General features: G+C 29.8%; 1 protein-coding gene across 1 annotated transcript; it reads left to right on the top strand.

Moving 5' to 3' along the window:
* Window positions 1-379: 379 nt before the first annotated feature.
* On the top strand, window positions 380-24,342 carry LOC105669276 (mucin-2). Its single transcript, XM_012362149.2, has 9 exons — window positions 380-997; window positions 7,156-7,289; window positions 13,178-13,529; window positions 15,703-15,901; window positions 17,048-17,370; window positions 17,555-17,855; window positions 18,630-19,156; window positions 19,465-20,101; window positions 22,162-24,342. The coding sequence occupies exons 1-9, from the start codon at window positions 975-977 to the stop codon at window positions 22,546-22,548; spliced, it is 2,883 nt and encodes a 960-aa protein (XP_012217572.1). The 5' UTR covers window positions 380-974; the 3' UTR covers window positions 22,549-24,342.
* Window positions 24,343-24,668: the final 326 nt, after the last annotated feature.

The following is a 24,668-nucleotide window of genomic DNA, read 5'->3' as shown; positions in this document are numbered from 1 at the left end:
TAATTCCGGTTCAGTCCGAGTCCCTGATTATAAATATAACTTTCTTCTATTTAAATTTAATAAATATATCGACGGGACATCGCAAATTATATGTAATGATATAGTATAATATCGAAAAAAGTTGGGCTCAATTGAACTATCAGTCGAACGTACTAGCTAACTAGTCTACTAGGATCTTTCAAAGTATTTTATTGTCTCTGTGTGTAGATCGAGTGTGCCAAGTTGCATCGAATTCAACTGTAAGTACACGCAGTGTTCACTTTTTTATAGGCTGGTGGGGAAGTCTTCAGGTGGCCGTGGTGGGTGGCGGTATAAGTAGAGGCCTGCATTTGCCACCGTTCTCATACCCTCACCACATCTTTCGGCTACCTCTTACTTTTACCTAGTGCTCCTTTTCCCACTTTTTCTTTCTCTCTCTCTTTCTCTCTCCCTCCCTCCCTCCCTCCCTCCCTCTCTCCCTCCCTCCCTCTCTCTCTATCTCTCTCTTTCTCTCTCCCTCTTTCAATACACACTCACTCTCACTCGATCTTTCTTTCTCTCCATCTATCTCGATGCATTCGCCTCGCCATCCGTTTGGTTCATTCGTACCGCGTCTCGTCGAAGTCGCATCACGAAACTTAACAGAGGTCACGTCGGAGAATTCACTCACCCGGTGAACGCATCACGGCAGCTACAGTAACTGCAAACTGTCTCTTAACGCCTGGAAAACAAGTGTCGATTAAAATCGGTCGAGAAAAGGGCAGAGATATGATCACAAGTGTTCGGTGACAATACATTTAAATATATATAAAACATCGGTAGTAATTGAAAAAAAGAGAATATACCGATATCGTCGAGAGTGCTGATATACGCCGGGTATATACTGATTCATCAACAAGAGTTTCATTTCTTTAAATCAACCAGCTGTTTGCCTTCCACGACATTAGCAGAAAAAAAGCGAGTAAAAAAGGGAAAAAATTGTGTGTGGTGCAGACATGTGGTTAAGAAGCGTACTTCTGTAAGTACTCTAATCAACAATTATTAATCAATTTTTGAATACTTATCTTACGATTTTCGGCGGACGCATGTGAAAATTCAATTCGAGTAAAATTAAATTTTTTGTAAAGAACTTAAATATAGGTTGGTCATTTTAGAAAGAACATTATTCCCAATTTTTTGGAAACACAAAAATAATTTAATAATAATAATAATTAAATAATTTAATGATAATAAAATATTGAAATATATATATAATATATATAATATATGTATTCTAATATTATCTTCTATATATTAATATTATATTCTATATATTAAATATACCAAATATCAATATATTCAAAGGACGTAACCGTTGATATAAAAGAGAGTTTCTTAATTTTTATATATATAGTTAACTCTATAGTTCTGTAGGTAGCTTTAAATGATGGTTAAGTAATTTGATCTATTGATATCTAAAAATTTAGCTAATATAGAGATGATACATTAGATTAAATTAGAATACGCATCGCCATATATAAATAGAAGTTATATAAAGAAATTATTATTTTTAATTATTAAAAATTTATAAAAATTGAAAGCTTTCAGTATTTAAAAAATATTAAAAATCTAAAAAGTTATGAAGAGTTTTAATTACTGAATACGAATTGTTCACGAATAACACAGATTTGACACAATTTATTCATCTGAATCTTAATTTTCATTAATATGTTTCTTCTACATTGAAAATATATTCTTTTATTACATTACTATATTCTTTTATTGAAAATACTAATTAAGTTTCAGTAAATACCTCATGCGTGTCTTTAATTGATGCGTATCCAATCAACACGCTATGCACTGCACTTCTAAATTAGTTTCTGTTTACGTCATTTTTATTCATTCAAATATCTAGTTTGGTATTCATCATCAAATTTCATCAATTGATATTATCAAATTTTGTTTTATATTATTATTATATTATTTTATATTTGTATTATAATTTCAATGTAATATTTTTTCAATGTAATATACAACTTATTTTGCATTCTGTTCCGAAAAATACAAAACAAAGCTGATTTATCGATTGTTAATTTTAATGATTGTTTGATAGCGCGGTAATTATTATAGGACATACTAATAAATCGAGAAAATTATTTACACACATACATATTGATACACACGTATGCAACATTTATAAAATCCACATCAATCTGCATCAGTTCTGTTGTATCTGATGCAAATAGCGAAAAAAGGTCTCATTTAAAATGACTTACAAAATCCTGGTTAATGATTATAAACGATTATCGATCCAAAAGTAAACGGCTTTTCATGGGCAAAAGATATTACGCTTTTGAGTTACAACTTATTGTAGCGAAACGTGCGCACGAACAGCGACTCACTCTTTTAGATACACTGATTACTCACAGTTTCATTCATAAGGATGTGTACATGTGATTTATTTGAGAGAAACTTCCAGACATTGTCCTTAATTTTAAATTATTAATCTTGAATTATCGATCAAGAATAGAAATCAGTCTAACTAGATCATAATTTAATCATATAAAAATTTTTGAAATATGAAGAGTAAGTAAAAAATTTTCACACTAAATATATTTGAACATTTTTTATATTTTCAAAAGTATTGTATATAAAAAATATATCTTATTAGGCTTGCATCAGAAATAACTTATAATAGAAACATTGTTAATGTAATTAGATCAATACTATTTATTTAAATTTATAATAATAATATTAATAATATTAATAAAAAAATATATTAAATAATTAATTAAATAATTAAATAGTCAATTCAATGCATGTTTTTAATTTTTAAATTTAAACATATTTTATTTATACCAGGTTTTTCAAACAAGATTCAAAACCAAAGTAAAATAAGTGAGTAATGGTAAAGTATGTACTATGGATTCACATTACTTTGGCGAAAGCGTTACAAATACGTAAATTTGAAGCCTTTTGCGATAAAACATGTCATTATTTGTATATCTCATATTGTAAGATTATTGCAAAAAATTATAAAATTAAAAACTTACTGTACATAATATAATAGAAAGTTTAAGTGAATAGATCTGCGTTATTAACACTTTCGCGACCGTTATACATATATTCGGCTCTGCTCAACGCTTGGAGCCACTCTATTATATTGAACTGATGTAAAATCTGACATTTCATATTACACGACCTAATACAATGATGCAAAAAACAGTAAACGTAAAATTACGTGACCGGTTCCTAACTTATACCGAAGTATAAACATAAAAATACGTGACCGGCTACTGACTTATACCAAAATATAAATGTAAAAATACATGAGCGGCCGCGAAAGTGTTAAGTACTTTGTTATTTGTATTTTAATTTTATAATAATGCTATCTGCGATAAATGATCTGCATAACTTGCAATATATTTTTATTAATGGAGATTTGAATATAAATGTGTTGATAAATATTTCACTACATTTACAGATAAAACTGTAACTTCAATAAAAACATTTATAGCGATTTAGAAACTCTGTGTATGATATAAAATGTATCATTGCATCTCTTTTAAATAATTAAATTGCTGCAAATACTTTTACACGTTGAATATATATTTTCGTAATTTCTGATACAACATATAAGAATGGGGGAAATTAATAGAAACTACAAGCCATTTGACTTCGTCACTTCTTTCAACTAACTTTTAACAAATTTATGTGCAGAAAGCTGTATTTCGTAGGAGAAAAAGATTTCACACGAAAAAGAAATATTTACGAGCTAGTAATAGGCTTTTGCGGTAATGTGTTGTGACTTACGTAATGCCAATGTCTCGTGCCACTGGAGATACCTACGTACATGCAGTATATTTATGCAGATACGCTTGTAAGCGAAACCGCTTTCTCCATATGGTTTCACGATAAATTCTTGCGTTAAGTCTCCGTTTTCAATTCAAGATTGAGTTATATCTCTAGATTTATTTCAACTTAAAAAAAGGGAGATAAATTAATCTTTTAAGCATTTGACTTCAGTAGTGTGAACAAAGATTCTAATTTGTTTAAATATATAAGTTTCCAAGTTTGTCTTATCAGTTGAAAGTAAATCTAACGCATTGCAAGAATTTAAACATAAACCAAGAAAATTGTTCTTGGCATTTTTTGACAAAAAAAAATTATTTTTAGTTCATCAAAAATTTCATAAGTGAAAAATGATTTGCTGAAAATGTATGGTTCTTGATATACATATATAAATATTTATATACTCATTCAATAATTTTCTTCAAATTATATAATGAGATAGAAAGCTGAGATTTCGGATTATCCATCAAGGAAAAATTTAAAACCAAAAAAACTTTATCCCGAACTAACGAAGAAAGCTATAAATAGGGTTGTAAATGTTAGTTAAACACAGTCATTTACTAATCCTGTATTAAATTTTATTGCAAGTGCTATTAACAAAGGAAGCTAAGAACGCGCGCGCGCTTTTTTACTTTTTACTATTTAAAAGAAGAGATCACTTTAAAATTTTCAAAACATCAATTTTTGTTTTTTATTTAAAAAGAGAGTTTAAACTTTCTAGAATATTTTTCCATAAGTCGCTTGTCAAAATTCGAAAAATTTATCAAGTTATGACGAGTTTTGCTATGCGAGATTCTAAGTTAATATTGTCACTAAAACTTTAATCGCATTTTTGTCAAAATCAAGTTTATCGAACTGGTGTGCAGCATATCTTAATTAGCTTTGGTCTAATTAATTTGAATTACTGAATATTTTTACTGAATATTTTTAATAGTGTGCTCTATTGTCGTACGTACAATTTATTTTATGACAATTCCTTCTTGAAAAAAATACAAAATAAAAGAATTTTTTTCTTAAAATTTGAAGTATTTTTCAAACATGCGTAATTTTTCTTTTTTCTCGAATTTTTTAAAAATTTTATATGACGATAGCTAGAACCTTCTTTAAAAATCACTCTTATGTTTTTTGTTTCAAATAAATATTTTTTACATAACATTGCACATACTAATGTTATGCTTTGAAAAACAGATTTTTAAAGCGGCTATATTAGATTAAAAAAAACTATATTAGATACATTATTCTTTTTTATTTTTTATTTTATAACAGTAAAATATGTATTTTTAAAATATAATAAAACAATTTTTTTAATCAAGTTTTTTATTTTTAAAAAATGCCAAAATATAATACCTTTCATTTTTGCGCAGTCCAAATGGTCTCTTCGTTAATAAAAAAACAAGAAAAATGTCATACCATCAATTACACTTGCTTTTGCATACTTTGTCTATAATTTTTTACAGATTATACAATTTAAATAAATATTAAAAAATAATATTTACAATTTAATTGAATATTTAAAAATCTCAATAAGTTTAATTTTTTTGTAAAAGATAAAAAACTGAAAAAATGAATTATATTAACTATGTGGATGTATATAAGTGCACTGTTAATAAGATATTAAAAAAAAACGCTCTTGTACTCTTTATAGATTTTATTATTTTTGTCTAATAAGAGTTATGCACAGGAAAGAATAAAAAACGAATAAATGCACCTATTGTTGCACCTAGACATTAATCTATAATCCCGACACACATCTGTTAATAGATATATTTTTCTTATTAAGTAAGTATTATCATTGCAGGATGCATACTTATCAAATTATGATAAAAATAAAAATAGTCAAAAATCACAAATAAAAAACATAATGTACATATTAATTAGAATGAAACTTTTACACGATTCAAGAAATTATCAAAAATAGATTTACATCTTTGTATTATAAAAATAATAATTCAGCAAGGAATCACAAGTGGCAGCAAGAAACTGCCATAATATTAAAATACATGAATAATCCTAACAGTTTGCATTAAAAGAACATATTTGGCATTGCGTCAAAAAACCACTTTTAAAATGTCAATTTTATGACCACAAGATGCCCTTGCTAGCTGTATTTCGTAAAAAAAAGGCTTTAGACATTCGTGCTAATTTCAGAAGCGGCTCTCCTTCGTTCATGGAGAAAATCGATAGTAACCGATCGTCCTTGTGAATGCATCGCCACGAAATCAAGATTCTTATTGTCTTGCTACTCTTTCTTTGACCTTATTAAGATTTGTTTCTCTTCTTCTTTAGAAGAATCTTATGCTTATGTAGAAAGTATTATTACAAACATAGCATTTTTAAATTGGTTATTTAAACAAAATGTTTTTAATCTTCAATATTTTTAGAAATAATATTTTTTCTGCAATATTCTTACACAATTTTATAACAGTGTCGCTATTTTAATTTAAAAAAATATTTAACAAAGCACGTTTTTTTCCTTTAAATGAGATAATGGTACATAAAAAATAGCAACAAGAAATTTATGCAGATTATTTATGCACATTAATAATAAAAATTAAAATGTCGGGATGTTATTGACTGAATGTAAAATAAGTAAATATTAAAATGTTTAAAATTTATCAACTCTTTTCGCTACGTGTCTTGCAGTTACTAATTATGATCTTGAGAAAAAAAGAGAAACAAGATCGTATACTGGCATCCGGGAATCTGCTGATAAACGATCTTAATATTCCTTATAATTAAATTAATAATGAAGTTCTTTGAAACATCAAATGATTTCTTTACGCTAGTGCAAAATATCTCTTGCCTCAACAAAGTAAATTTTTTCAAACTACTTTTGCAAACACTTATGTAAAATTACGAAATTCTTCAAACTGTTGATTTTTATTCTTGTGAATGACATAAGTTTCTCGTCATTGTGAGTAAACTTTAATTTTCACACAATAAGTGTAAAGAATGGAGCGTGGTCCAACTGAGAGAACCGGATGAGTCGAACAAAGTCTGTGATTCGACGATCAAATGTGAACTTTCACCACGTTAAGCCTTGCATTAGTTATATGCATTCCATCGCCTTGCGTTTATTCTTTGCTTCTTTGCATTTCACATGCGTTTTATCACTTTCGCTGATGTATCATCATATATTCACGATGATATGATATGATAACTTTCTCTCTCTCTTGTTTTTTTTTTTTTTGTATTAACACTGATCTTTATGATACAAAAATATGAAAAATAAACAGTAAAAAACATCCGTATAGTCTTTGTAACTTAAAAATAATTACCAGCATAATAGTAATTGAAAATAATCAGTTCAACTTTATTAATGTATCATTATATTAAAATTTGCAGAATATGTGGTGTCATTACGTACACGCTAGCTGATAGTTCATCGGACATTGTGCAGATATCCGGTGACAATTTGACTCGAGCAAAAAATGTCATAGCAACAACATATCAACCGCCTCGAGCTATTCCAATTGAAGGTACTTATTAGATATTAATTTAAACAGAAATATAAAGAAAGTACATATTAATTTACAAGTTTCAAATGTGTCAGTTATTATGAAAGTGGATTCAGTAAAAAATCTGGAAATTGAATTTATTCCTTACTTTATGTTACATCGATCAACATTATAACAACATATACCTATTTTTGAAAAATAATTCAAAATTGAATCACTTAATGGCGTTGGTCAATGTGCTGTTAAACAATGTTCACATTTATTTTAACAGTGATCTAACAAGGAAACAAACACAAGTGTTTCCCTCCAATTTTGACGAACTTTAAATATGTTGTAAAGCAGTTCAAAATAAGAGACACGCATTCTTTTTATCTGTTTTCTCGCACGTTTAAGGTTGAAACAACCCCTACAAGCTAAAACGGTTTTTTTTTGTTTTGATTGAATATCGTCAAAACTGTAAGAGATATCAAAAAATGTTTTGAATAAAAGTTGCATGGTCTTTTATAAGCTTTATAACCGCACAGCTAAATTTAAAAAAAATTATATATTTTTTAATTTACCCTCACCCTTTCTCATTATTTTTATGAATTTCAAAATTTTTGTCATGACAAAAGTTGTAGCATTTTTTACGCTAAATACAACCATATATAATTTTATTATGTTTCAAAATTGCATCTTTCAGAAATGAGCCGTCAATATCGTACTATATGCATCGCGCTGCATGACATATCGTTTATGCCGCGCTTGTGTTGCGCAATAATATTTTTAGCGCGACGCATATAGTGCGATATTGACGGCTTATTTCTGAAAGATGCGATTTCGAAACATAATAAATTCATATATGATTGTATTCAGCGTAAAAAATGCTACAACTTTTGTCACAATAAAAATTTTGAAATTTGTAAAAATAATAAGGGGTGGGGGGTAAATTAATAAATATATAATTTTTTTTAAATCTAGCTACGCGGTTATAAAGCTTATAAAAGACCATGCAACTTTTAAAACATTTTTTTATATCTCTTACAGTCTTGACGATATTCAGTCAAAACAAAAAAAAAACCGTTTTAGCTTGTAGGGGTTGTTTCAACCCTAAACGTGCGAGAAAACAGATAAAAAAAATACGTGTCTCTTATTTTGAGCTGCTTTACAACATATTTAAAGCTCGTCAAAATTGGAGGGAAACATTTGCGTCTGTTTCCTTGTAAGTCACTGTCCCCTGATAAACTTATGTTGTATGATAAAAAAAGTATTTATTCTTTCAATATGTCAGATAGTAATTCAGGTAAATAAATTTTATATAATAATATAAAATAATATTTTATAAATATTTTAAAGCACTCGAGACTTTAAAAATTAGAAATTTTATTATCAAAAAAGAAAAAAAACTAGAATATTGGTGTATATTTTTAATATACACTTCTCAAAAAAATTAAGAAATTACTTGATTTTTGTTGAAAAAAAAAGACAATTTTTGGTCGTATTTTTGTAACAAAAATATCTTTGTATCAATTTAAAAAAAAAGCATTTTAAAGCTCCAAATCTTTACTTTTAAATGCATTTGACCAAATTTATCTTTTTTCGGACTTTACTTTACAAAAAAAGAAGAGCCCAATAAAATAAAAATTTTTTGCTTTTCTTTGCGAGTGTGTACATGTATAAAAATTCTAAAAAAAACTTTATTATACGCATTAAAAAGCTTGAAACTTTTTCTTTAAATTGAATAGTCGACGGTTATTGTCCGATTTTTCGTTACCGAAGTATCAAGGGTTGAAAGAAAAAAATAGTCCTTTTTACTTTAACTTTGTATCTTCGTAATCAATCAACGTAAATTAAAATCAGAAAAAAAAGAATTCAGCCAAATGCATTTAAAAATAGAGATTTGATATTTTAAAATACTATTTTTAGAAAGTTGATACAAATTTTTATTGTTAGTAGTTAAAGTTACAGCCGTTTGAAAATCTTTTTCAACAAAAATATCAACAAATGACCATTTAATTTTTTTGAGGAAGACTTATTTTTCTATTCACTGAAAAAAATGTTTTGCTTATGTAGGTAGATTTCTAGATGTCACAACAAAAATGTATCGCTATTTTTTGTATCTGCTAAAATATTGTTTGTCACATCTAAAATTTATAACAGCAATATTCTAGCAATATCTTCTAGAAAATTTAGGTCTCATTGCCAAAAAATAATAATTGCATTGAGTAAATGAGTTTTAATACTGTAGCTAGAACAAGCTATATTTCTTGTGAGAAATATAGCTCGTTCTAGCTACCGATTATAACGGGCGCATTATACAAATTATGTTCACTCAAAAAAATGATCTTGCAATAATAGCTAAAATTTTCTAGGTGTAAAAAATTAACTAAAACAGATAAATGATTAGCAACTGTTGTGATATTGTATATGTAATTATTTAATCAGTTTAGATGACAGAAACAGAATATATATCTGTATTGTTTGTGAACTTTAAAAAGAAAGTTTCTCTAAAGCGCCTATCTATATAAGATCAATCACGTGTTAGATCATGCAATGAATAACATTTAGCAATGGTACCTAAATTTTTCAGAAGCTATTGCTAGAACATTACTGCTATAAATTCTGTATGTGACAAACAATGTTTTCACAGATACGAAAAATAGCGATACATTCTTGTTGCGATATCTAGAAATCTAACTACATCAGCGAAATATTTTTTTGAGTATTAGATGTGATGATCATACCACCATAGCAAAACAAATCACAGTAATATCATAATGATATTTCTCTGTGACGCTTAAATATGTCATAATGAAATCGTGGTGACATATGAATGTCTGCTTTATCACAGATATAATGTCGCTATAACATCATTGTGATATAAAAAATAAAATAAAAATATAAAATAAGAAATAGAAATTTATCTACTTAATTTCTGAACAATCAGTCTATTTAAATTCCGTGTTTGGATTCAGATATTAAACTGATAGAAAGTTATTACATCTTTAATATTATTAGCTGCCTTTTGCAAGTTTGATATAATTCTCATGATTAAAACTTAAATACGAGATAGATAGCGCATAAATGCGTCACATAGCGGCAAGCAAACGAACTAATGACTAAATACTGTTTTTGGAATGTTGTAATATTTCTGCGACATTTGATGTCATATTATGATGATATCACCACGACTGTAACTATATAATGATATCACTGTAACTTTCTGATAATGTCACAATGACATCTCAATTTTTCTGTAACCTTGTGACTCTATTGTAAGTCTGTTGTAATGTCACTGTGGTTTTTTTTGCTATGGGGGTATATTCAGTTGTCTCTCGCCGTTAGTCTTTTTGTGTACCACAGTCAAACTTTGTAACAACTATTAGCTTTAACATGAATAGGCGTCGCAGGAAAACTTTCTTTCTAAATTTCACAAATAGTTCATATATAAATTCTGTCTCTGTCATTTAGATTGATTAAGTGCCAAACATATTCGATATCACAGTATTTGCTAATTATTTATCTACTTTAGCTAATTTTTCGCACCCAAAAAATTTTTGCTGTAGTTGCAAGATTATTTTTTTTCAGTGAAGTCGACTTTTCGGGAGTTTGTAGCAACTAAAATATAAGAAATTTTAAATAACACATAGCATATCCTAAAAGGTGCCATCGCCACGAGTAATTTGAGCCAAAGAAAATTAAGATCGGTATTATTATATAAAATTTATTTATCTAAACCTATCTGATGACATAACACACACACACACTGAAAAAAATAATTTTGCAACTACAGCAAAAATTTTTTGGGTGCGAAAAATTAGCTAAAGTAGATAAATAATTAGCAAATACTGTGATATCGAATATGTTTGGCACTTAATCAATCTAAATGACAGAGACAGAATTTATATATGAACTATTTGTGAAATTTAGAAAGAAAGTTTTCCTGCGACGCCTATTCATGTTAAAGCTAATAGTTGTTACAAAGTTTGACTGTGGTACACAAAAAGACTAACGGCGAGAGACAACTGAATATACCCCCATAGCAAAAAAAACCACAGTGACATTACAACAGACTTACAATAGAGTCACAAGGTTACAGAAAAATTGAGATGTCATTGTGACATTATCAGAAAGTTACAGTGATATCATTATATAGTTACAGTCGTGGTGATATCATCATAATATGACATCAAATGTCGCAGAAATATTACAACATTCCAAAAACAGTATTTAGTCATTAGTTCGTTTGCTTGCCGCTATGTGACGCATTTATGCGCTATCTATCTCGTATTTAAGTTTTAATCATGAGAATTATATCAAACTTGCAAAAGGCAGCTAATAATATTAAAGATGTAATAACTTTCTATCAGTTTAATATCTAAATCAAAACAGGAAATTTAGATAGACTGATTGTTCAGAAATTAAGTAGATAAATATCTATTTCTTATTTTATATTTTTATTTTATTTTTCATATCACAATAATGTCACAGCGACATTATATCTGTGATAAAGCAGACATTCGTATGTCACCACGATTTTATTATGACATATTTGAGCGTCACAGAGTAATATCATTATGATATCACTGTGATTTGTTTTGCTATGGGAGTATGATCCTTACATCTAACATAATTTGTATAATGCCCGTTATAATCGGCAGCTAGAACGAGCTATATTTCTCACAAGAAATATAGCTCGTTCTAGCTACAGTATCAAAACTCATTTACTCAATGCAATTATTATTTTTTGGCAATGAGACCTAAATTTTCTAGAAGATATTGCTAGAATGTTGCTGTTATAAATTTTAGATGTGACAAACAATATTTTAGCAGATACAAAAAATAGCGATACATTTTTGTTGTGACATCTAGAAATCTACCTACATCAGCAAAACATTTTTTTCAGTGTTTGAGGGCGCAGAATAAAAGACTTAGTAATGTCATTTTTTTAACTTAGCCGGAGACACTACCGCGTCTCCTGATAAAATAATATATGAGCACATCAAAGGTAACTGTGTTAAGTTTCACATAAACATAATTTTTCAGGAGAAGAATCTAAAGAAATTTTTCGCTTTTTATATTTTCTCATGTCAATAAAATACTTAAAATGATTTACAGATTTTTTTGTATTCACAGATATAACATCAAACTTTGATATGTTTCAGAAAATAAAGTTATGTGATTACAGAATATGATTTTAATGTGACTTAACACTGTTTACTTGATGAATGTGACTTTATACAGTCAAAATCTCTATTGAAATAAAAATATTCATTGAAAACATTTGCCATTGGGTAAAAATTGGAGTATAACATCTTATAATAACAATAACTCATTTTTCGAAAAAATGTGACTTAATAAGTTCATCTCTGAGGTGCTCACATATTATTAATATGTTAAAGCTCTCGAGACTTCTGAAATTGGAAATCTTACTATCAAAAAAAGAAAAAAAAAAATTAGAATATTGCTGAAAATTAATTAAACATAATTATAATTATAAAATGTAAATATAAATAGACATATTTGTTAATTTGTTTTTTAATAAAATTCAATTATCATATTTTCATATTTTTATTTTTCATATTTTCTTATAAGCTACTCGAAAAATTTACAAGCACGGAAGAAATTTACATTATTGGAATAAGTGTTCCCGAAAATATGTTGTTACATTAAAAAAAAATATTTTTTAATAGGTACATACAAACGCAATAATCGAAATATCTCAAAATTAAAAATATGTGACTCACTTTATTTGCTCACTTTCATATAATCACCGTCACAAATATAGAACAAATTAATTTAACAAGTAAAATAAACTCATAAGTTTTTATAAATTTCTCAGATTTTACAATCAACCAAAAATCCTTTAATATCATTTTCGGAATTTTTGACAATTGATCAAAAACCTAAGAATTTTTATGGATTTTCAGAATTTGTAACATCGCATAAATTGCCAGAAAATGCAGCAAAGCCATTGAATGACGATGATGAGTATATTGATGACAAAAGAGTTGCGCTTAAAGACAATAAGCATACTAAAAAAGTTATTCAGAAATATGAGAATACCGAGAAGAAAATGGCTACCTTCGATTCTGTCAGACGTTTCGACTCGGCTGAAGAAGATGATCTGGAGATTCTCACCCCTAAAAGACAAACGCGAGTCGAGCTCGAAAATTTCAGTGATACAGGAAAGATTTTGCAGGAAAAAGGAATAAAGAAAGTTGACTCTAACGGGCCACGACCGAGCGAACAGGATGAAATTATTCCGGGAGTCTACGTCAGGTAAAATATTTTCTTAGCTCGCTTAATTACGAAATACTTCAATAAATAAAGTACACTGATAATGAGACAATCGTTTATAATCGTTTATAGTAATCGTTTATAGTAATCGTTAATAAACACGATTAATTGAATCCTTGTGTTAATACTAAAACGTTTGAAAGATTAAATTTGCTGTCTTATTTTACTTTATTATACAATTATAATTTATCAAAAAACAATTTTTAATTATTAAATTATATATGATATATTATGTACAATTTATATATATGTGGGATTTATTAGGTTAAAATGAGGAAATTAAGAAACGTTCTCGCTTTATAATAATCTCGCTCGATCTGCACTCTACAATAGTCAGTTTCAGACTCTCTTCTTTGGCTTTTGGGAAGCCCGCTTTTATAGAAACACATGCATTCACAGATTCATACATTTGCGCTTCTTCGGTGATTGTGTTGACTTCGGCAATCTTTAGTCTACGCCACTCTCGCGTTTTTTCTCGCTTTATTCTCGCGCCGACAGTCATACCGCACACTTCAATCACTTCCGTCATACGCTCAGATCTCTTCCGCTCATTCTTTCCATTTGCTCATCAATACATTTACATACACTTATACATTCGCATTCCTACATATATATTTCTCAAAGTTAAAAATATTGATTTATCTTTCACATTTTCTTTTGGAAATTTATTTTCTTTGATCATTTAGAACGGTATCTGGTGCTTGATTGTTCAACTGTTAAATCCTATGATTTTCCAGTAAATTCTTTGCATTTTTACTCGTATAAAAAAATATGAAGCATTTTAATTAATCCATTTTTGTTCAGAAAAATACAAAAATATATTTTCTTTCTGTAAAATATTGTATCAGCTTAATATTATTTATATTTGTGGAATATACGAGGGGGGGGGGCAGCTAATTTCTTATATATTTCAATAGTACAGAGTCTGTAGATTAATTTTATACCAAAAACATACGAGCAACAAATTCTTTTAACTAATTATAACGTTTTTAGTCCGCGTCATTCGGAGTCCGCGACGGCAAAGTGTCTCTTCTCAATACTTTAGAACGAGCAACAAATTCAGTTTCTTATATATTTCAATAGTACAGACTCTGCAGATTAATTTGATACCAAAAACATACGAGCAACAAATTTTTTAAAGTAATTATAACGTTTTTAGTCCGCGCCGTACCGGTCCGCGACGACAAAGTATCGCTTCTCAATACTTTAGAACAAGCAACAAATTCAATTTCTTATATATTTCTTATATATTTCGATAGTACAGAGTCTGTAAATTAATTTGATACCGAAATCATACAAACAACAAATTTCTTTTAGTCAATTTTACTTAGATCATGTACATGACATGGTGCAGCGTAACCATTGTCAAGTGAATTCGCATCTTTTAATTAATTTATTATTACTAATTTAGTGCTATTTATGTGCTAATTTGTTGCTGTAGTCCAGATTTTGTTGCTTTTGTCGTTTAGCAAGAATTGATGTTTATATTAAGTGAGCTATCTTGATATTAAGTTAGCCCTCCCCATAGCGGAAAAAATATATAAAGTGCTCGAATCAAAAAATTATTTATGCTAGAATTTGTTGCTATTTTGTTGCTCTAAGATAGCGTAAAAACATTTTGAAAAAATTGCATTATTTAAGATATACCAGTATACACCACTATACGACACTACGCATTTACTGTAAATAATACAATTTTTTCAAAATGTTTTCACGCTATCTTAGAGCAACAAAATAGCAACAAATTCTGGTATAAATGATTTTTTGATTCGAGCATTCTATATATTTTTTTGATATGGGAGGGGACAGCTTAATGTCAAGCTGCCCCCCGCCCTCCCACACTTTAAACGTGATTTCCTGCTAAACGGTAAGAGCAACAAAATCCGGATTGCGGCAACTAATTAGCACATAATTAGCACTAAATTAATTGATAGGTGCGACTTGATTTGGCGATGGTGGGGGATCCAACTTAATAGGGGTCTCCGTCGTTCATTCTCTCACTCACATGCACTCATGTTTTTAATATTCCTACATATTTTTATGGCATAAAAAAGATATATGCAATACTGTATAATGACTCTATATAATATGTACACAAAAAAATTTTGAAAATTTTCTTTGTTTTAATAATAATGCTATATTTATACACTTTTAGCGCGGAATATCCTACAACTATGTTACCTATTCTGACAACTCCACGTGAAGCACGTAATAAGAATAGTCCCTTCGATTTTGTTCCTGTAAATATTATTCGAGAAGACAACAAAGATGGCTTTGCGCGTTTCTCTGATGCGAACTTTGGCGATTTGGGCGACGTGAGTTTAATACCGGCTGGTACAAATTCTCGTATTCAGGTACATTATAAATATTATACTTAAATTGTATACAAGATGTTCACACAACTGAATCGGATTCTAGTAATTATTCTGTTGATGATAGAAAAAATGGTAGAGACAAAAGTTGAATGGCATAACAAGACATATTTTTCTATGAACTCATTTCCTTTGTAGGCGCAATGATGCACCAAAGAAATGCAATTGCACTTTTTTAAAAATAAAATAAAATTTTTTTTTGTACATAAATAGGTTTTTCTAAATATTCTGTGTGTAAAGGTATTAGGGTAAAGTGCTCGAAAAGTAAATATTTTACGAAATATTTGAAATTTTTGAGTGAGGTATATGCTTTATTCAAAATGATATTTGAACGTTCCACTGTGTCACAAACATTTTGTGATCAATTTCTTTATACACTCCATACTCTTCATATTCTTCATCACTCTTCATCAAGCATCAGGATGATCATATTTATATTTGTGTGTAAAAAATATATTTTAATCCGTTCTTCTAAGAAACAACCAACGGAAACAAATAAACGCGAATATATTTTCAGTAAGATAATAAAATGTTTAAACGTAAATAATGATTATTTTGACTTGTCTTGTCATGTCATTCAACTATTGTCTTTACCTTTTTTCTATCTCCTACAGGTGCCAGAACCCAACACAGTTGCATTGACCACCTTGTATATAACCACATGTTTAATATAATAAATTAAAATGCATATAACGAGAATCTTTTACAAATTGTAAAAGACTTATATAATCTTACATAAACTTATATAATATTATTTTTAAATTCTCAGAAATTATTTTTAATAAATATTATTTTTATTAAAATTTTGGAAATAATTGTTATAAAAATAATATCAAAATGCTTCTATATTATAATTTAAACAATAACTAAAAAAGATGTGTATAAAAAAATGTTCTATGTTTCAAGAATATGTATTTTATGTCTTAAAAGCTTAAAGGCAACGGCAATTTTATTAATCTAATTGATAAAAATATAATTATTTTTCTGAACATTTTAAAAGATAATACATAAATAAAATTTTGAATATATTTCTGTCGAAATTTTTTTTTATTTAAACTTTTTCCAGACATTGTTTCACAATTTTACATTTAATATTTGATCACTTTGTGTTTCTTTTACACCTAACAGGTGAAGAAAGGACCAAATGGCAAAGATTACGAATATGAATACGTGTATTATTATTACGACGAGGAGGATGAAAATAAAGCAAACACAGCGGGCTCAGCGGTGACGAATTCTTACGACATTCCTTCTAGAACAACTTCCGTACCTAGAAGAGGAAGTAACACTAGTAACAGAAGCAAGTATAACCCTGTGGAAAGATCGAGCACCATGGAGTCTAGCAATAACGAGGTTATACCAAACCGAAGTGGCAACAGGGGCAGACAATTAGTCGAAACTGAAGACGTTTCTGAAGAAAGGCTACCCGCGAACACTCGTTTCCCACCACGGTATTTATTGTAATCAATAATTTATTAAATCTCAATCTTTACCACACATTTAATAAAGTATATTATCTTAAAAATAAATGTGTATTTAATAATAAATAATAAATAAATAAGTGCATTTATTGCCACAGAAAATTCTACGTTTCGATATAAAAAATTAATTAATTATATGTTTGCTTTTTAACAGATCGCGATCAAATCACAACACAGGCACAACGGAACCCTCACGAGCGCGTAGCAATCGACTACGACCAAATTTGGATCTAGTTGATTCCAGTAGTTTCCGAACTCACCAAGAAGGTCCTGAATTTCCGCAAACTTTACCGAAAGGACCTATTAGATTTCTAGGTGTTACTCCTAACGAGGACCTTGAAGAGAAACCATTGATCAGAGCCCGAAAACCACAAAGAGCTCAAGAACCAGCTCCTGTCGAAGAAGTAATCGACGACGCACCGTTACCTGCTACTAGAAGACGTCCTATGCTTGAGGTAATTAACTGAATTTTATCAAAACTATTTCATTAATTGCTTTAATAAAATTGATTTTTTATTTAAAAGTTAAGTTATAGTTTCTCCCGACAATCAAATTTTGAATGTAGATATGTTCAATTGATATATCAAATTTCCAATATCAAAAGTGGGAACATTGATGTTTATATAATTCAAATCAAATGCACAAAAATTATGAATCTAAATATCCAGAACAGATGTTAAATTATATTTCACAACTAAAAACTTTTTGATACAATTTTCCAGAAAAATTAGTCAATATCGGAAACTTGAACTAAATAAAAATAAATATTTTAATTTAAATTGAACCAGATATCTCATTAGAAAAGATAACACTAGTTTACAGTCAAAAATTATTTTGAACCAAACAATGTGTTTTTTATAGATTTTTGGATGCTAAAAACGATGCCGCAAACCAAATTTCATCAGCACCAGCGTCAGGATTCCAAAATAATTGAGGTTTAATATGTAAAACATGGGTTTTTTTGCGATATTTGATATTTTTTCGTAAGAAAGGTTAAAGTTATCTTGAAATTCTGATCTGGTTTGCGGCATCGTTTTCAGCATCCAAAAATCTATAAAAAACACCTTGTCTAATTCAAAATAATTTTTAAAAAATTTTCTTTGTAAACTAGTGTAATTATTCACTGTAATTTCATCATAATTGACACTTTCTCTTATAATTGACAATTTCTCTTAAATAGATACTCCACGTAAGAAAATTCTAAATTACACATACAAACACATTTTTAGACTGGAACGGAACTAAGCAGAGGTCAACCGATACTCTCCAATGAAGAAAGCGACGAAGATGCTGCACCAGAAAGATCTGTCAATAAACATGTAATTTTAGAAGACAAGGCAAGAAGAGAAGATTTTACCGAAATTTCGTCCGTTCCCAGTATCACTACTGACACTACGGACAACCCAACGACGGAATATTCGTCGATCATGGACAAGGTTGCTTTAGATCTTTACGCTTTCTTGCAACAAGGACAAAACAACCTGATAGACGCGTCTAGTAGTGAAACTAGCGAAACAGGAGACAACACAACGCTGCCTGACGATGAAATCACGACCGACTTGATAACAACAACGGATATTACTGGTACTACGATCGTTGCGGAATCCACTAATACAACAACGACATCGACAACAACCGAACCAATAATTACAACTACGACTACCATAGAACCATCGACCACTACCACTCAAGTTACCGTGGGAAGAGGGAAATTCCGACGACCCGGAATCAGCGGTCCAGCTATCTCGAGAAATCGGTACATTTGTATAAATACAACCTATAAATAATACCTTTTTTTATATTTATACAATTTTTACATAATTTTTATATATTTATTATATAAATAATTAACACAAATCCTCATTAATTAGTTATTGAGAAATATATATTCTTTTTTTATCTTCTTTCCTTTCTATCTACACATAAAATCTCACTTATCATTAATTTCATTCCGTTAAGTATAAAGAGATATTTTTAATTGTCATTCATATCTTTTCTATTCTTTATCGGATTAACATTTCTTTTCAAAAAATAAAAATTACAAAATAATGCCTTTTTCATCAGATTCAAGTCCAATGGCAGCACTAGCACAACTACCGAAGCATCCGCATCAGAATCAACGCAGAAAACCCGGGGACGCTTCGGTAGCGGTAGCTTAAATGGCAGTGGATTCAAACGACCTCGACCAACCGGTAATCACAAACCGATCGAAGAAGATACCGTGCAAAAAGAAACCTCGAGTTTAGTAAACACGGAGAAACTATCAAATGGCCGCAGTAGATTCCGTGTACCTTCCGGCGGCAAAACCACTATCTCAGCAACGACATTGGCGCCTTTGAATGGTGGTACAGTGTCAAATGGTACTACACGATCCACCTTCAACAAACAAAATATTAATCGAAGACGCGGGCGACCGACCACGGCTGCACCGGGCAGTGAAGAACCCAAGGAGGCAACACATTCTGAGATTGGTCAAACCGCTGCGCAGATCGCATCGGAAGCCGTAACGAGCGCTCCAAAATCTGTTGTTCGCGTGAGACTCTCTAACACACCTGCAATCAGACCTGTTATCAGACCGGGCGCTAGAGTTAATCTGAGGCAGAAACCGGGACAAACAACTACGACGACACTCGCACCGGAAGTTTCTGAAACGTCTGTCGAGGAGCCGGCCGGAGAGGGAACCGAGGAGGAGACTCACGAGGTCAATATTTAATTTAATTCTAAAACTAGGATTTCAAAATTATTTTATTATTAAACATTTATTAAAAAATAATTTTAAAAGCTTTAAGTTTTTTTATGATAAAATAATTATAAAATAATTTTTTAATTAACTCAATAGATATATATGTATACTGATACTATCTCACAAACGCGACATTATCGAACAAGCTATATAATTATGTAGATATCGATCGACGAATGATTCCGCGTACCAAAGATAAGGTCAAATTTAAAATTATGCTTCAAATACGTGTATATAATCTGTATACATGGTCGAAGTATACTCTGCAAAATTAGGTATGAGGATACCATGATGATGTCACTCGATAAAGTTCTCTCTCGACGTTCACTTTCACTAGATGGCCTTTCAAAATGTCATCAACAAGAACCGGTAGGAGACGGCACGAAACCACTTTTTACCTTTCGAACATTTTTTATGACCTCGTCGTCATGAATAGAAAATGCGAAGCATTGATAAGCACGCGAAAGAACGAGATAGAAAAGGCAAAAAAGAAAAATATAAAAAGAAAATATGTCTAGAAATACATAGCAGCTTACTCAAACTTATTCTTCCTAAAGAAAATATTGGAAAATATGTGGATATCAATTTAATAACAAATTCTTAATTTTTTAAAGCGAGAGTATTGTGGTATCGATAGTTTTCGAGTGATAAATGATTTAACAAACAGTTTTTACGAACTATATATATAAGCTTTAGTAATTCACAAAATAAATAACAGCTATATTCTATTTCCTCAATTAATTTCAAGTAGATTTCAATAAAATTATCAATTAAAATTTTTAATTAATGCTAATTTATCTGAGAACAAAACGTATTTCACCGTATGTGACTGTGTTCAAAAAATTTGTACCGATAGTTAAAAAGCATGACTTTAAAATAGCTTATTCTAGAGCCAACAGATTTAATACTTTCATTAGAATACGTAAAGATAAATTAGATAAGGTGTTGCATTGCGGTGTGATTTATAAAATTGCCTACTGTGATTATGATGCTATTTATGTTAAGCAAACTAAAAGCTAACTTAAGACAGGATTGCATGAGCATCAGGCTGATATTAAAAAAAGTGCTTCCTTTCGGTTATTTTTAACCATCGATTAAACACCAACTATGAATTTGATTGAGACAATATCAATACAAATCTTGGACGAGCGATTTTAGGATAAAGAGCTAATTTCTGAAATGGTTCACATTAAACGGCAGAATCGTTCAATAAACAAAGTGATACTGAACTCATTTTTTATTCCTTCCGATCCTTAATTTATTACCTTTCTTTAAAAAAAATTTATTTTCTAAATTTTTCCTTCCCTTTATTATTAATCCTATCTTTTCTTTTTATGTTTCATCTTCTTTGATTATTCTTTATACTCGTCGCTTACAGTTGTTTTCTCGCCTCTTAACAACAAACATTGGCAACGAGAATACGTTTGTCTTAATTTTTTACATCATGTTTCATTAAAATCAAATATGTTTTCTTTTTAATTTTTTTTTACCTATCGAATACATTATTTTGTTAGCGTATTTTTATAGTTTTACTGCGTGACATTATTAGATATAATGGATATCTAATTGAAACTATTGCGTGCGTTTTTATTTACAATTTTTCTTTTACTGTTTGACTTCACACTGATAAGAATATTAGACATTCGAGCTTGGAACGTAGGATTTCTCTTTGTATACGTTGTAAATTATTAATTTATGGACTGAAGGGTCAAATTGTTGACTGAAATTAAGTATATATAGTAATGGTTTAGATTGTAATTATTAGCACGAACAACTTACGTGGTTCAATATCTTTTTTATTATATCTATTAAATTTTTTAAATTTATTTTTAGTTTCAAAAATATATAACGTTAAAAAATAAAAATAGAATAAATGATGCTCTTTCTCGATATTTCCGTTAAAAATCAATTTCAAATTATTGAGAGAATTTATCATTATCTATAAAGAATGCCTATGAACTGTTGATAAATATATTTAATATTTACTAAATATATATTTATAATCTTTCGTTTTTCAGGCACCAGTGGAAACCAGTCAACCACAAGCGCGCGCAACTACGCCAAATCCCTTAAATAAATTGCGCAGTCGTAATCGACTACAAGTCCAACCGAAGACGACAACAAAATCACCATCGCTGCCACCGGCGATCAGAAGATCACCGCTGCTACCACGACGCAAAGTAACGGAGATGTTGCCGGCGATCCAATCGAGTCAAGAGGACTCCGTTTCTGTCGAGGAAGAGGCCACGTCGACCGGCGAAATAGAGCCGACCGAAACAATCTTCGTTGAAACTAGCACAGCGGCCAGCACGAAGCACGAAGAGACACATGGCCTGAGTAGTCTCCTGGCACCTCGACGCAGGATACCGGCACGACGTCCGGGTCAGATAATTGCTCGAGAGTGAAGGTGACCGCGTCCTCAATCACGCGAGCTGGCCGTTCGTTTGAAAATTTAGACGAACTTGGCTTGAGATGCAAACACGGAAGTTTTTAGAGATGGATACTAATCTCCTATTTTCTCTCTTATATAACGACTTTTTGTATTTTCTCTAATTGGATAAAATGGCATCTCATGTGTTACAATGAAAATGATAATGTTATAATAAAATGTTTTTTACAAGAATAGCATTTCAAGAAATTAAATATGTAATACTATACTTGAAGATGTGTTTGCATAATGCAATTAAAATATGTGATTATATTATTATATAACAGTATATATTGTGACACATCACGTACTAATCTCGAACGAGAAAGGATTTTCTCTCAAGATATTGAATATTTTTAAAATATAAATGGAATATCGTCAAAATATTATCGGAATGTTTTCAACAAGTTCTTAATTAGACTATTTTCGTTTGCAATATCAATCACCTTATTACCGCTTAAGCCCAAATGCGCAAAAAATAATTGAACGCAATAATAATAGTTAATAATATACAATATCTAAATCAATGCTTTTTTTATTCAATATTAACTCTCAACTACACTGGCCAAATCTAGCCTACACCTACACCCGCGGGGTAGTTTTGTACTCCAAATTTTGATAAAAATTTTAACTGAAATGTTAAAAGTTGATGTTTTTGAGAATACATGGAGGCGCAGCAACGTCGCTTGTGCCACGCAAGAAATATTTGCGTAATTGTGTGCGGTGGGGTACGTTTGTACCCCGCCAGTGTAGTTAAGAGTTAAATATAATAGTATTATTGTATACACAAATAATTGTTAAGTAACTTATATTGCTAAAGATTTCTTCAATTTTGTAGTATAATAAATTCATTTTACTGCAAGATTTATTTTTCACTAAAAAATGGAAAACATTAATATAAATTACATTAAAATGTATAACTGAATTCTTCTGTCTTTAAAAATCTCTATTTTGGTTAGTTTTAGATTTTTTAATTTTTATATTGCCGAAAAATAAATAACCGTTCTTGTCAAAAAAATAATATTTTAAATAAAGTACGAATGAGAATTACGCGTACATTCAATGTTGACATGATCATATTGTCAACTCGATGATATTATCTTTGCATAAATGACAACCATAATTAAGATCCAATATAGTAACGAAATAAATAAGTGTTTTCGAATCTCTTAATATGTAGTAGACTTTTGATTTTACAGACTAATAGGGGAGAACAATGGTCTGATTGTCTGAATTTTCCGAAGTTAAATACAATTAGTGAAACGACTATTGTGTTACCATGTTATTGCTCAAATACGCTGATTTGTGATGTGTTGGGCTATTAACATGGCTCATACAGCAATACTATTAGGATGCGCTTGTCTTCTACCCTAACCAATGTATATTGTCTATTGGTTATCTTACGAATTATTGATGAGCCGTTTAAATTCTAAATATCTTTGAAGTTCTCAGATTTTGTCCGGATTTCTCAAAATTTTATCCGAAAATAGGAGTCCGTAAAATCAAGGATTCACTATATTGCAATAATTGTAACTGTATCATATATTTAATTTGATGAGTTTAATATAAATAGCGCTTGCAGAGAAATATGAAAGTATTATCTGTAACGTGAGATATGCATATATATAAATATATATTGTACATATGCATATGTGTAATATCTTCTCGGGGAGGTATCTTTAGGACTACTATTGCATGTGTGAGATGCGCAAGAGTATTTTTGTAATTACAATGTTTTAAAATACACTGTAAATATTGCAATTAAATGTATGTTTAAAATAAATTATGTTGTATTCTTTCTTGGTTTCATGCTATCAAAAAAATATAATGTTTGTAAATAAGATAAATATTTTCTACTTAAAATCTGATTTATTGTTACGTTCTGATCAGATTTCACGATACTTTTCTTTCGCACGGACTCAGTAATGCCAATTCGAGCTAGTTGGCACCATGAATATCCCTTCCACTACGATACTCATGGTGCCAGCAAGCTCAAATTGGCATCACTGCACGGACTGTAATTAAGAGACTTGTCTAGCGCCAAGTTCATGCGTAGCCAGTGATGCCAGTTCGAGCCCGTTCAGCCCTTTGACTATA

This window comes from Linepithema humile, chromosome 4 (genome assembly GCF_040581485.1).
Source record: "Linepithema humile isolate Giens D197 chromosome 4, Lhum_UNIL_v1.0, whole genome shotgun sequence".
NCBI lineage: Eukaryota > Metazoa > Arthropoda > Insecta > Hymenoptera > Formicidae > Linepithema > Linepithema humile.
This window is presented reverse-complemented; position numbering and strand designations above follow the sequence as displayed.